Source organism: Pristiophorus japonicus, chromosome 11, assembly GCF_044704955.1.
Source record: "Pristiophorus japonicus isolate sPriJap1 chromosome 11, sPriJap1.hap1, whole genome shotgun sequence".
NCBI classification, from domain to species: domain Eukaryota; kingdom Metazoa; phylum Chordata; class Chondrichthyes; family Pristiophoridae; genus Pristiophorus; species Pristiophorus japonicus.
The window spans coordinates 75,874,047-75,889,239 of NC_091987.1; the positions used below are offsets into that span (position 1 = coordinate 75,874,047).

At 47.7% G+C, this 15,193-nt stretch overlaps 1 protein-coding gene across 3 annotated transcripts in view; it reads left to right on the top strand.

The window, feature by feature from the left end:
* cfap91 (cilia and flagella associated protein 91) overlaps positions 1 to 15,193 on the top strand; it is a 208,104-nt gene that overhangs the window by 161,521 nt on the left and 31,390 nt on the right. For all 3 annotated transcript variants that reach the window (XM_070893569.1, XM_070893568.1, XM_070893570.1), the window contains 3 exons: positions 9,098 to 9,169; positions 9,624 to 9,770; positions 10,558 to 10,779. In XM_070893569.1, the coding sequence (XP_070749670.1) occupies positions 9,098 to 9,169; positions 9,624 to 9,770; positions 10,558 to 10,779 (441 nt within the window). The remainder of the gene's footprint in view (positions 1 to 9,097; positions 9,170 to 9,623; positions 9,771 to 10,557; positions 10,780 to 15,193) is intronic.

A 15,193-nucleotide genomic window follows, 5' to 3' on the forward strand; every position in this document is an offset into this window, starting at 1 on the left:
ACCACCATCTTCCCAAGGACAATTAGGGGTGGGCAATAAATGCTTGCCTTGCCAGCAATGCCCACATCTCATTAATTTTTTTTCAATAAAACCTCAAAACAAAATGAGAGGTAAGATACCAGCCTCGGCCAAATGCAACCTGTCATGTATTCAACCAGCATTGTAACCCATGTATAAACTGACCTAAGTTGTACACCGTGAGAACACTGACCACTCGGTGGGAGACACTCCTAACCTGGACCTTCAGGTATAAAAGGGGAAGCTCCACCCACCTTCATCACTTGAGTGCTAAGGAATAAAGGACAGGTCACAGACTGACCTTCTCTCAAGCATGGGCCTCGTGTGCATTTATACTGTGTAGTAAGGACGCATCACAACCCTTCACTGAGCAACCCACAAAGCAAAATAGAGAACTCAGAAAACATTTTGGAAAGACAAACTATCGTAGGAAAGATCAAATAATGCCTTGTAAGCACAAGAAACCACAGCATGATCGGAAAGTTGAAGCTGCCTGAACATGTCATCATCATAGGCAGTCCCTCGAAATCGAGGATGACTTTCTTCCACTCTAAAAGTGAGTTCTTAGGTGACTGATCAGTCCAATATGGGAATTACAGTCTCTGTCACAGGTGGGACAGACAGTCATGGAAGGAAAGGGAGGGTGCTGGGACGGCCAGTGTCCCTCTCTCTGTCTCTATCAGTGTCACTCTCTCTGTCTCTGTCAGTGTCGCTCTGTGTTTCTGACAGCAAGAGCGGGGGGGGGAGGAGAGGAGGAGGTGGAGGGGGGGAGAGAGGGGGAGGGGGTGGAGGGGGGAGAGACGAGAGAGAGGGAGGGGTGAGAGAGAGGGAGAGGAGTGGGGGTCGGGAGAGGAGGGGAGGGAGAGATGGGGGGAGAGGGGAGGGGGGGAAGGCTGAACGAGGGGGAGGGAGAGAAGGGGGGGGGACTGAACGGGCTGGGCTGCCGCCACCGACACTTTGGGAGGGGCCCGCTCCCAGCGAGATGCCGGGCGGGCCGGCTCCGCCAACGACATGGAGGGAGCGGTGGAGGAAGGCTGAATGGGAGGGAGGGGGGGGGGGAGTGGCTGAATGGGCCAGGCCGCCGCCGATGACACTTCGGGCGGGCCCCGCCGACGACGTGGAGGGAGGGGGAGAGCTGAACGGGAGGGAGGCCCAAGTCCCGATCTTCGCCCGGGGAGCCCATTTGACCAGGGCTAGGGCCAGCGTGCTTCAGACCCCTCCCACGCAGCCTTGGGGGCAAGGAGCTACTGCACATGCGTGCACACTCTAGCGCTCATGTGCAGAAGTCCCGGCACTGTTTTCAGCGCCGGGACCTGGCTCCGGGCCCGACCCCTTGTGCTGCACCACGCCGAGCATGAAGACATCCTGAGGAGACTGAAGAATCACAAGGTAAGTTTTCGGCGCCCTTTTTATTCCAGAAAGTCGGCGCACTTGATGGAGGTATGCCGTTTTTACAGAAGGCGGAAACTTGGGACCTTTAATACTGAATCTAAAGCAAAAAAATCTGCACCTCCCCCCGCCCCCCCCCACCACCATCACCAGTCTCTCTGACCTATCCCCATCTCTAACCCCTCCTCTCCCCTTACCTTTTCGCTCAATCTCTCCAGTCCATTCTCTCTCAAACCTCCTCTTTTCTCCGCCTAGTCTTTCCTCTTCATTGCTCCTCCGATCTCCCTTCTCTCACCTCCCCTCTTCCCTTTCGATTCTCTCCCCTCTTCCCATCTCCCCTTCCTTCTCTTCCTCCCTCTACTCCCCTCTCATTGCTTCCCACCCTCTCCTTTCTTCCCTCTCCTTTCTTCCCTCCACTCCTTTCTCTTTCCCTCCCCATCTTCCCCTCTTCTTCTCCCTCATCCTTCTCTTGCCCTCACACTCTTCGTCCTCTCTCTATCCCTCTCCTTCCACTCCATTCCTCATTCAAGAGGGTTGGAATACAAATGTGAGGAAGTGATCTGTCAGTTGTACAAAACCTAGCCCAGGCACAATCTGGAGTACAGGATTCAGCTTTGGGCACCAAACCTGAGGAAAGATATAGAAACATAGAAAAATAGGTGCAGGAGTAGGCCATTCGGCCCTTCGAGCCTGCACCGCCATTCAATAAGATCATGGCTGATCATTCCCTCAGTACCCCTTTCCTGCTTTCTCTCCATACCCCTTGATCCCGCTAGCCGTAAGGGCCATATCTAACTCCCTCTTGAATATATCCAATGAACTGGCATCAACAACTCTCTGCGGCAGGGAATTCCACAGGTTAACAACTCTCTGAGTGAAGAAGTTTCTCCTCATCTCAGTCCTAAATGGCCTACTCCTTATCCTAAGACTATGTCCCCTGGTTCTGGACTTCCCCAACATCGGGAACATTCTTCCCGCATCTAACCTGTCCAATCCCGTTGGAATCTTATACGTTTCTATGAGATCCCCTCTCATCCTTCTAAACTCCAGTGAATAAAGGCCCAGTTGATCCAGTCTCTCCTCATATGACAGTCCAGCCATCCCTGGAATCAGTCTGGTGAACCTTCGCTGCACTCCCTCAATAGCAAGAACGTCCTTCCTCAGATTAGGAGACCAAAACTGAACTTAGTATTCCAGGTGAGGCCTCACTAAGGCCCTGTACAACTGCAGTAAGACCTCCCTGCTCCTATACTCAAATCCCCTAGCTATGAAGCCCAACATACCATTTGCCTTCTTCATCGCCTGCAGTACCTGCATGCCCACTTTCAGTGACTGATGAACCATGACACCCAGGTCTCGTTGCACCTCCCCTTTTCCTAATCTGCCGCCATTCAGATAATATTCTGCCTTCATGTTTTTGTCCCCAAAATGGAGAACCTCACATTTATCCACATTATACTGCATCTGCCATGCATTTGCCCACTCACCTAACCTGTCAAGTCACCCTGCAGCCTCTTAGCGTCCTCCTCACAGCTCACACCACCACCCAGTTTAGTGTCATCTGCAAACTTGGAGATATTATACTCAAATCCTTCATCTAAATCGTTAATGTATATTGTAAAGAGCTGGGGTCCTAGCACTGAGCCCTGCGGCACTCCACTCGTCACTGCCTGCCATTCTGAAAAGGATCCGTTTATCCAGACTCTCTGCTTCCTGTCTGCCAACCAGTTCTCTATCCACGTCAGTACATTACCTCCAATACCATGCGCTTTGATTTTGCACGGCAATCTTTTGTGCGGGATCTTGTCAAAAGCCTTTTGAAAGTCCAAATATACCACATCCACTGATTCTTCCTTGTCCACTCTGCTAGTTACATCCTCAAAAAATTCCAGAAGATTCGTCAAGCATGATTTCCCTTTCATAAATCCATGCTGACTTGGTCCGATCCTGTCACTGCTTTCCAAATGCGCTGCTATTTCATCCTTAATGATTGGTTCCAACATTTTCCCCGCTACTGATGTCAGGCTAACTGGTCTATAATTACCCATTTTCTCTCTCCCTCCTTTTTTAAAAAGTGGTGTTACATTAGCTACTCTCCAGTCCATAGGAACTGATCCAGAATCGATAGACTGTTGGAAAATGATCACCTATGCATCCACTATTTCTAGGGCCACTTCCTTAAGTACTCTGGGATGCAGACTATCAGGACCCGGGGATTTATCGGCCTTCAATCTCATCAATTTCCCTAACACAATTTCCCGCCTAATAAGGATTTCCTTCAGTTTCTCCTTCTCACTAGACCCACTGTCCCCTAGTACATTCGGAAGGTTATTTGTGTCTTCCTTCATGAAGACAGAACCGAAGTATTTGTTCAATTGGTCTGCCATTTCTTTGTTCCACATTATAAATTCACCTGAATCCGACTGCAAGGGACCTACGTTTGTTTTCACTAATCTTTTTCTCTTCACATAATTATAGAAGCTTTTGCAGTCAGTTTTTATGTTCCCTGCAAGCTTCCTCTCGTACTCTATTTTCCCCCTCCTAATTAAACCCTTAGTCCTCCTCTGTTGAATTCTAAATTTCTCCCAGTCCTCAGGTTTGTTTTTTTCTAGCCAATTTATATGCCTCTTCCTTGGTTTTAACACTATCCTTAATTTCCCTTGTTACCCATGGTTGAGCCACCTTCCCTGTCTGGAGTTGTACTCCAGACAGGGATGTACAACTGCTAAAGTTCATCCATGTGACCTTTAAATGTTTGCCATTGCTTATCTACCGTCAACCCTTTAAGTATCCTTTGCCAGTCTATTCTAGCCAATTCACACATCATACCATCGAAGTTACCTTTCCTTAAGCTCAGGACCCTAGTTTCCGAATTAACTGTGTCACTCTCCATCTTAATAAAGAATTCTACCATATTATGGTCACTCTTCCCCAAGGGGCCTCGCAAAACAAGATTGCTAATTAGTCCCTTCTCATTACACATCACCCAGTCTAGGATGGCCAGCTCTCTGGTTGGTTCCTCGACATATTGGTCCAGAAAGCCATCCCTAATACACTCCAGGAAATCCTCCTCTGCCGCATTGCTACCAGTTTGGTTAGCCCAATCTATATGTAGATTAAAGTCACCCATGATAACTGCTGTACCTTTATTGCACACAAGCCTTATTTCTTGTTTGATGCTGTCCCCAACCTCACTACTACTGTTTGGTGGTGTGTACACAATTCCAACTAACTTTTTCTGCCCTTTGGAATTCCGCAGCTCCACCCATATCGATTCCACATCATCCAGGCTAATGTCCCTCCTTAATATTGCATTAATTTCCTCTTTAACCAGCAACGCCACCCTGCCTCCTTTTTCCTCTCTGCCTATCCTTCCTAAATGTTGAATACCCCTAGATGTTGAGTTTCCCAGCCTTGGTCACCGTGGAGCCATGTCTCCGTGATGCCAATTACATCCTATCTGTTAACTGCTGTCTGCGCAGTTAATTTGTCCACCTTATTCCGAATACTCCTCGCATTGAGGCACAGAGCCTTCAGGCTTGTCTTTTTAACACACTTTGCCCCTTTAGAATTTTTCTGTAATGTGGCCCTTTTTGTTTTTTGCCTTGGGTTTCTCTGCCCTCCACTTTTACTATTCTCCTTTCTATCTTTTGCTTCTGCCTCCATTTTATTTCCCTCTGATTCCCTGCATAGGTTCCCATCCCCCTGCCATGTTAGTTTAACTCCTCCCCAACAGCACTAGCAAACACTCCCCCTAGGACATTGGTTCCGATCCTGCCCAGGTGCAGAGCGTCCGGTTTGTACTGGTCCCACCTCCCCCAGAACCGGTTCCAATGTCCCAGGAATTTGAATCCCTCCCTCTTGCGCTACTCCTCAAGCCACATATTCATCTGAGCTATCCTGCGATTCCTACTCTGACTAGCAGGTGGCACTGGTAGCAATCCTGAGATTACTACCTTTGAGGTCCTACTTTTTAATTAAGCTCCTAGCTCCCTAAATTCGTCTCGTAGGACCTCATCCGGTTTTTTACCTATATCGTTGGTACCTATATGCACCACGACAACTGGCTGTTCACCCTCCCTTTTCAGAATGTCCTGCACCCGCTCCGAGACATCCTTGACCTTTGCACCAGGGAGGCAGCATACCATCCTGGAGTCTCGGTTGCGGCCGCAGAAATACCTATATATTCCCCTTACAATCGAATCCCCTATTACTATAGCTCTCCCACTCTTTTTCCTGCCCTCCTGTGCAGCAGAGCCACCCATGGTGCCATGAACTTGGCTGCTGCTGCTCCCCCCTGATAAGTCATCCCCCTCAACAGTACCCAAAGCAGTGTATCTGTTTTGCAGGGCGATGACCGCAGGGGACCCCTGCACTACCTTCCTTGCAGTGCTCTTCCTGCTGGTCACCCATTTACTATCAGGCTGTGTACCCTTTACCTGCGGTGAGACCAACTCACTAAACGTGCTATTCACGTCATTCTCAGCATCATGCATGCTCCAGAGTGAATCCACCCGCAGCTCCAGTGTCGCAATGCGGTCCGTCAGGAGCTGGAGGCGGATACATTTCCCGCACACGTAGTAGTCGGGGACACTGGAAGCGTCCCTGACTTCCCACATAATACAGGAGGAGCATAACACGTGTTCGAGCTGTCCTGCCATGACTTAACCCTTAGATTAACCTAATTGGGCAACAACAATGCTAAAGGTTACTTACTGATAGAGAAAAGAAAAAGAAAAGCACCAATCACCAACCAATCACTTACCCCCCTGGCTGTGATGTCACCTTTCGATTTCCTTCTACTTCTTTTCTGCCTTCTCTGCCTGCTGCAGCTGCACAAGCACGCCTTTATAGGCCTCCGCACGCTGCCTCACCGCGATGCTCGATCTCCCGCTGCCTCTCGCTGAACTCACCACGCTGGGTCTTTATAGGCCTCCGCACGCTGCCTCACCGCGCTGCTCGATCTCCCGCTGCCTCTCGCTGAACTCACCACGCTGGGTCTTTATAGGCCTCCGCACGCTGCCTCACCGCGCTGCTCGATCATCCGCTGCCCCTCGCCGAACTCACCACGCTGGGCCTTTATAGGCCTCCGCACGCTGCCTCACCGCGCTGCTCGATCCCCCGCTGCCTCTCGCCGAACTCACCACGCTGGGCCTTTATAGGCCTCCGCACGCTGCCTCACCGCGCTGCTCGATCTCCCGCTGCCTCTCGCTGAACTCACCACGCTGGGTCTTTATAGGCCTCCGCATGCTGCCTCACCGCGCTGCTCGATCTCCCGCTGCCTCTCGCTGAACTCACCACGCTGGGTCTTTATAGGCCTCCGCACGCTGCCTCACCGCGGCTGCTCGATCTCCCGCTGCCCCTCGCCGAACTCACCACGCTGGGTCTTTATAGGCCTCCGCACGCTGCCTCACCGCGCTGCTCGATCTCCCGCTGCCCCTCGCCGAACTCACCACGCTGGGCCTTTATAGGCCTCCGCACGCTGCCTCACCGCGCTGCTCGATCATCCGCTGCCCCTCGCCGAACTCACCACGCTGGGCCTTTATAGGCCTCCGCACGCTGCCTCACCGCACTGCTCGATCCCCCGCTGCCTCTCGCCGAACTCACCACGCTGGGCCTTTATAGGCCTCCGCACGCTGCCTCACCGCGCTGCTCGATCCCCCGCTGCCTCTCGCCGAACTCACCACGCTGGGCCTTTATAGGCCTCCCCACGCTGCCTCACCGCGCTGCTCGATCCCCCGCTGCCTCTCCGACTCACCGCGCTGGGCCTTTATCGGCCTCCGCACGCTGCCTCACCGCGCTGCTCGATCCCCCGCTGCCTCTCGCCGAACTCACCACGCTGGGCCTTTATCGGCCTCCGCACGCTGCCTCACCGCGCTGCTCGATCCCCCGCTGCCTCTCGCCGAACTCACCACGCTGGGCCTTTATCGGCCTCCGCACGCTGCCTCACCAACGCTGCTCGATCTCCCGCTGCCTCCCTTGGCCTTGGAAGGCATACAGGAATAGATTCACCAGAATTATGCTGGAGCTTAAAGGGTTAAATTATGAGAACAGGTTGTGTAAATGTCATGGCTTATAAATTCGGAAGCGCCTATTTTTTGGGCCCTGATATTAGGCCTTGGACCTCATTGTCATATCGCCTGCATGGTGCTGCAACCCACCCAAAAAAGGAGAGAATAAAAATCAGGCCACTTCTAGTGTCGCAGCAGCCCTCGGATAAGTGGATCCGTAGGTCGAGTCAGAGCCATGAGTTGGGTTGGGCATCCATGACTATGCATCATGCAACTAAGTTGCCAGGCAGGGGGGAGATGGAGCTTGATGTGACGCCTTGCCCAGTTATAGTGTGACTGGCAATACTTTTGAAAAGAATCAAATTTGCAAGAAATTTTAAAGATATTAAAATTACCATCTGGATTTTCCTTGGGTCCCACTCAGACACGATAAGTTTTTATGGAGTATTTTATTGATTACTCCGTGATATCAGTCAAAGTGACAATTTAAATTATAAATCCCACCCTGTCGGCAACTCTTAGCTTCCCTGGAAGACATGAACATGATGTTGTATGATATCATTTCATCATTCACATCCTATTAGAATTTGCCCAATGCCAGTTAGAATCATAGAAATTTACCGCACAGAAGGAGGCCATTCAGCCCATCATGTCTGTGCCGGTCGAAAAAGCGCTATCGAGTCTAATCCCACTTTGCAGCTCTTGGTACGTAGCTTTGCAGGTTACGGCACTTCAAGTGCATATCCAAGTACGTTTTAAATGTGATGAGGGTTTCTTCTTCCACCACTCTTTCAGGTAATGCATTCCAGACCCCCACCACCCTCTGGCTGAAAAAGTTCTCCTCAACTCCCCTCTAATTCTTCTATCAATTACTTTAAATCTATGCCCCCTGGTTATTGACATCTCTGCTGAGGGAAATAGGTCCTTCCTAGCCACTCTATCTAGGCCTCTCATAATACCTCAATTAAGTCTCCCCTCAGTCTCCTCTGTTCCAGCCTATCCAATCTGTCCTCATAGCTAAAATTCTCCAGTCCTGGCAACATCCTCACAAATCTCCTCTGTACCCTCTCTAGTGCAATCAGATCTTTCCTATAATGTGGTGACCAGAACTGTGCACAGTACTCTAGCTGTGGCATAACTAGTGTTTTATAGTTGTGGGAGAAAATCCAAAAAGTCGCATCGGTGATGTGGGGAGCCAGAATTTTCTTCTTCTGTCAGCACAGAGAAGGGAAGGGAAGGAGGGAAGGATAGAAGAAATTATGTAGTATAGAAATGAATGTTCCTAAAGTTGAAAAAATTGTGCGTCGCTACCGCTGAATGAATGTTAAATTAACATTGACAGGTCTTTTTTATTGGAATACACATTTTTGTTAGAATAAAGAGACATCAGCTAAAAACTTAAATTGCTGACAATGCATCTCTGTATATTTGGTTTACACTGCTATAATCCTCTTTCTGTAGACAATGTAGTTTTACAGCTCTGTAGAATTCCATCAAACATTTAATGATCTGTTTTAATTAATAAGGCTTTATACAATTCCACTTAATATCAAATTTTAAACATTAGGATTATACTTACAAGCTTTCTTCTTAAACCTAATGTGCTTGTGAAGACTGCCAATACGATGGATAATACCATCACTACATACAATATCTGCTCTAATTTCTCTACATTTCAGGGAAAGGAGGAAAAGGATCTGGCTATCATTTACCTGCAGAAATTAATAAGAGGAAGGGCTATTCAGAATATGGTATGTTTTTATGGCGTATTTATATATTATGAAACAAATATAGGATCTTCTATAACACAAGGTTGAAATTTATCAACTTGTGCAGTGTTGTGTACTTTGGGGGAATTTGAGGAACTATACATTACTGTGGTAAGAGGGTGACGGGGCTGTATGTCATTTTATTACTTGTGCAACAGCAAAATGATTTTGTTAGTTCTCAGCCAGTTGGTAAAGCTCTGTAATAGTAAAACATTGCATAATGGCTGAAAGGGCATCTAGCTTGCTTCACTTAAATTGCGCTTTCTGACAGCAACAATGTCATTGCTGACAGTTTTGGTGACCTGCAGTCAGGTTATTCCAACCATCCAACTTGGAGTTGGAATGTTGGCATGGGATAGGTTGGGCAAAATGAAAAGCAAGTATTTGGTAATCTTGAAGCTGTGGGACAACACTAATGTAATCCATAATCTTGTAGATGTTTGAAGGCAAGGAAAAGCGTATTGAGCTGATCAATGAACTCCGCATCACTCACGCACTCCAGGAGGACAGGCAACTAGTGAAGGAAGCAGAAATGCAGGCTATCTTGGCAGTCCAACGAGAACGTGACTCACAGCAGCAAAAGGTAAAGCAATGGAATTTGTAATAATTAATGGAAATCAATTCTATTGGAACATTGTTATGCTTTCTTTGTTTTTGTGATTTTGTGGCTAGTCTTACACATAGAAATAAAGGTCATGTAATATGAATGGCCCATATATTTATACAGTGCATTTTTTTATAAATCCTGTTAAATAAGATTGAAAATAATAAGGAGCTCCACATTCTGTTTTTTTTTTAAACTGACATTTCTGGTTGCGGCCTGCAGTGGTCCCTTTAAGGGCCGCTGGTTAGACTGCATATAGAGCTGGATTTCCTCAATGCAACCGGCCTGCCACCGATTGCGTTCAGGGCAAACCAATTTGGTAAAGGAGGCATCAAACAAGCGTTGGGTGCCTTATTTGCAAACGCAAAGTGCCTGTTTCAGGCGTGGGCTCTGGATTCCTCTTGTGATGCCTGTACCAGTATGGCGGCTGGTCCACTTCTGTATTGGAATGCGTATGTGCACGCCGCCTGTCACATTGAATGCTTTGGCGCCAGTTTTACACCTGTAAGATGGGCACTGCCTCATTGAATTTCTAGGCCATTCTGTTTCTGGTGATCCTGTTATACATTATCAAATAAAGTTATAGGCAGATATAATACTTCAGAACATTCTGCAATTTAAAATTGACATTTAAATCAGGAAAATGGACATAATGCAAAGTAAGTTAAATTCCTGTTAGACTGGATTATTAATCTTTTACAAATGAATATGTTTTTACAAACCATTATAACTTTATTACAATTATTATGAATTCTTCTTACTACAGCGTTCCACAATGGAAGACTATCTCTCGCACCTTGAAGATCGTGTACTCGCAGACATGTCTGACTTCCTAAATAAGGAGCTGCTGCGACTGCAGGAGGAACGACGCATTCATGCAATTGTTATGTTGGCCGAGCGCCGTCGTCGGATCAGAGAGGCAGAAGAGAGTGGATTACGTCAGGTAGAGGAGAGACGCAGAAGGGAGGAGGATGAAATTTTCAAACAGGTCAGATGCATGCAATATAAAATTACATTGTAACAACATAGGTATTAATTTACCATTATATATGTTGTCTATCAACTTAAAGATTGTATGTAAAACCAGGAATGAACAGAAAAGAAAGAATGTGCATTTATATAGCACCTTTCATGACCTTGGGATGTCCCAAAGTGCTTTACGTACTTTTGAAGTGCAGTCACTGTTGTAATGTGGGAAATGTTGTAGTGAATTTGTGCACAACAAGGTCCAACAAACAGCAATGTGGTAATAACCGGATAATAGTGATGTCGGTTGAGGGATAAATATTGACCAGGACACCGGGGAGAACACCCTTTTCCTTCTTCAAAAGACTGCCATGGGATCTTTTATGTCCACCTGAGAGGGTAAACAGGGCCTCGTTTAACATCTCAACCCCAAAGTCAGCACCTCCAACAGTACAGCACTCCCTCACTACTGCACTGAAGTGTCAGTCTAGATTTTGTGCTCAAGTCTCTGGAGTGGAACTTGAACCCACAACCTTCTGACTCAGAAGTGAGAATGCTACCAGTAAGCCAAGGCTGACACTGAAGCTTGTAATATAAAATGTAGTGGTAGAAATATGACCCCATCTTAGTCTTTTCAATGATTATATTTTTGTAGTTTCAAAAATAGATAAGAAAGTACAAAATAATGGCAACTGCATTTCAAAGCAACTTTTTGTTTGTAAAATATATTGAATGTTTTTGAAGACATATATAAATACAAGGATAGATACTGAGAAGCTATTTCCCCTGGCTGGAGAGTCTTAAACTAGGGGTCATAGTCTCAGGATAAGGGGTCTGTCATTTAAGACTGAGATGAGGAGAAACTTCTTCACTCAGGGGGTTGTGAATCTTTGGAATTCTCTATCCCAGAGGGGTATGGATGTTCAGTTGATGAGTATATTCAAGACTGAGGATTTGGGGAATCAAAGGATAGGGAGTTAGACATGGAAAATTGAGTTGATGTAGAAGTTTAGCCATGATCTTACTGAATGGCAGAGCAGGCTCGATGGGCCGCATGGCCTACTCCTGCTGCTATTTCTTTTTAAAGTTGTAGAATTGCATTCAGTACCAGTTTCAAAATTAAATTGTTACATTAAATATCAAATCTATCAGTCTGTATGTACTTGGCCACAAAACAGTATTTCCTGTTCTCATACTTTCATGTCAACCTTTCCATTATAAATTCCTGTATCCATATTTCAAATGGAAAAGCCGAGTGTCATCTGGCTTCTGTCACTTTGTAATTATGAATCTGGCCAACAAGTTACACAGTATCTTATTTTTCCCACAAATCGCTCAAAAGCTTTCTGAAAACCTTTCAGTGCTATGGCAGGGGAACAAACTTGATAGAAGAGATTCAAACAGGGAACTGCAAGGGAGATAAGCACAGACCTTATCACAGGAGGCAACAACACGTTCAAGGCCTTTGGAGAGGAACGGCTAGGTTGTAAATGGTTTGGTAGCTTGCAAGGGCAGAGGGATCAAGAGTAGATTTTTTGAGGAAGAACATAAGAAATAGGAGCAGGAGTAGGCCATACGGCCCCTCGAGCCTGCTCCGCCATTTAATATGATCATGGCTGATCCGATCATGGACTCAGGTCCACTTTCCTGCCCGCTCTCTATAGCCCCCTATTCCCTTTTCGTTCAAGAAATTGTCTATTTCTGTCTTAAATTTATTCAATGCCCTAGCTTCCACAGCTCTCTGAGGCAGCGAATTCGACAGATCCACAACCCACTGAGAAGAATTTTCTTCTCATCTCAGTTTTAAATGGGCGGCCCCTTATGCTAAGATTATGCCTTTTGGTTATGTGTCTCCCCTATCAGTGGAAACATCCTCTCTGTATCCACCCTGACAAGCCCCCTCATAATCTTATACGTTTCGATAAGATCACCTCTCATTTTTCTGAATTCCAATGAGTAGAGGCTCAACCTACTCAACCTTTCCTCATAAGTCAAACCCCTCATCTCCGGAATCAATCTTGCGAATCTTCTCTGAACTGCCTCCAAAGCAAGTATATCCTTTTGTAAATATGGAAACCAAAACTGCACACAGTATTCCAGGTGTGGCCTCACCAATACCCAGTACAACTGTAGCAAGACTTTCCTACTTTTATACTCCATCCCCGTTGCAATAAAGGCCAAGATTCCATTGGCCTTCCTGATCACTTGCTGTACCTGCATACTAACCTTTTGTGTTTCATTTACAAGTACCCCCAGGTTCCACTGTACTGCAGCACTTTGCAATCTTTCTCCAATTAAATAATAACTTGCTCTTTGATTTTTTTCTGTGGATCACTTTCCATACCTTGGGAGCCTACTGTCAACAAGGACAGACATCGATGACGATGTCCAACAGTGCCTTCAGTGTGCCAGTGCAGCCTTTGGTCGCCTGAGAAAGAGGGTGTCGATCAAGTTCTCAAATCCGGCACCAATCTCATGGTCTATAGAGCAGCAGTGATACCCACCCTCCTATATGCTTCAGAGACATGGACTATGTACAGTAGATACCTCAAAGTACTGGAGAAGTACCACTAATATTGCCTCCGAAAATCCTGCAAATCCATTGGCAGGATAGTTGCACCAATGTCGTTGTTCTCGCTCAGGTCAACATCCCCAGCATTGAAGTATTGACCACGCTCGACCAGCTCCGATGGATGGGTCACATTGTCCACATGCCCGACACTAGATTCTTGAAACAAGCGCTCTACTCCAAGCTCCGATATGGCAAGCGAGTCCCGGGAAGGCAGAGAAAACTCTGCAAGGACACCCTCAAATCCTCCTTGAAAAAGTGCAACATCCCCACCAACACTTGGGAATCCCTGGCCCAAGACCGCCCAAAGTGGAGGAAAAGCATCCGAGAAGGCATCGAACACTTCGAGTCTCTTCGTCGGGAGCACGCAGAAACCAAGCACAAACAGCGGAAGGAGTGTGCGACTACCCAAGCACTCCACCACCCATCCCTTCAACCACCACCTACCCCACCTGTGACAGAGACTGTAGATCCCGCATTGGTCTCATCCGTCACCTTAGAACTCATAATAGTGTGGAAGCAAGTCATTCTCGACACCGGGGACTGCCTAAGAAGATGATGCCAGATACACTGAAGTCTGTACTAGGGGAATGATCAGAATGGGAGTCAGTGGAGGTTTTTACGCATAAGTGCATCAAACGTGGAGATTAGTGAGTGGTTGAGCAAATTGACAGGGAGTGGGGTACTGAAGTTGCATGATCAGCCATGATCATATTGAATGGTGCTGCAGGCTCGAAGGGCCGAATGGCCTGCTCCTGCACCTATTTTCTATGTCTATGACAGCTGCAGAAGCATTGTGGTGAATAAAGGGCCAAAGGTTCAGCAGTTGGTCTTTGAAAATTGTAAGCGATGGAGAAACGTTTTCCCAGGGAAGGATGCAGGAGGAAGTGGTCATTGCTGATCTGACAGCATTCTGTACATGAAAGAAAAGCTTACTTAATCTAATTTGTCCAAGTTTTCCATAATTTTAAACACCTCAATCATATCTACCTCTACGTCTTCTATTTTCAAAAGAGAAAATACCTAAAGTAGTCAATGTTTTCTCATACTTAATTCCCTTCAGTTCTCTGATAAACCGTGCAGCCCTTGTCTGCCCTCCAATAATTGAATATCCTATTTGAAATAGAGGGATCAAAACTGCATGAAGTACAGGTGCAGTGTCGAGAATTCGGGACCGAGGCCGTTCTGGATTCCAGGCTCTTCCGGACTTTTGATCATCTTTCTGATGTCACAAATACAAAAACACCCGAGCCTAGGTTTGGGTATTTGTGGATTTTGAAACGTCAGAAAGGGGAGGGGGTTCCCGCTGAGAAGCTGTTTGGGTGGGCACCGTTGCCGAGGAGGTGTTCGGGCGGGGCCCTGCCGAAGACGAGGTGTTCAGGCGGGGCCCTGCCGAAGAGGAGGTGTTCGGGCGGGGCCTTGCTGAAGAGCTGTTCGGGCGGAGTCCCACCGAAGAGGAGGTGTTTGGGCAGGGCCCGTTGCCGAGGAGAAGCTGTTCCGGCGGGCCAGGTCGCCGAGGCGCTGTTCGGGTGGGGCCCTGCCGAAGAGGAGCTTTTCGGGCGGGGCCCCGCTGAGGAGGAGCTGTTCGGGCAGTGCCCCACTGAAAAGGATGTGTTTGGGCCGGCCGGCCCCATCGCGGAGGAGGTGTTTGGGCAGGCAGCGACGCCCCGAGGTGAAGTGGGCGGCGGCGAGGTAAGGGCAGCGGTGGCGAGCGGAGGCGAGGCCCGAGGACGGGCAGCGACAGAGCCCAAAGGTCGGCAGAGTCAGTAGGTCCGAATTCCGGAACATTTTACGGATTCCGGACAACCTTCCAACCGATCGGTCCTGAGTCCGGATTCCAGAACCTTCCGGATTCCGGAACTCTGGA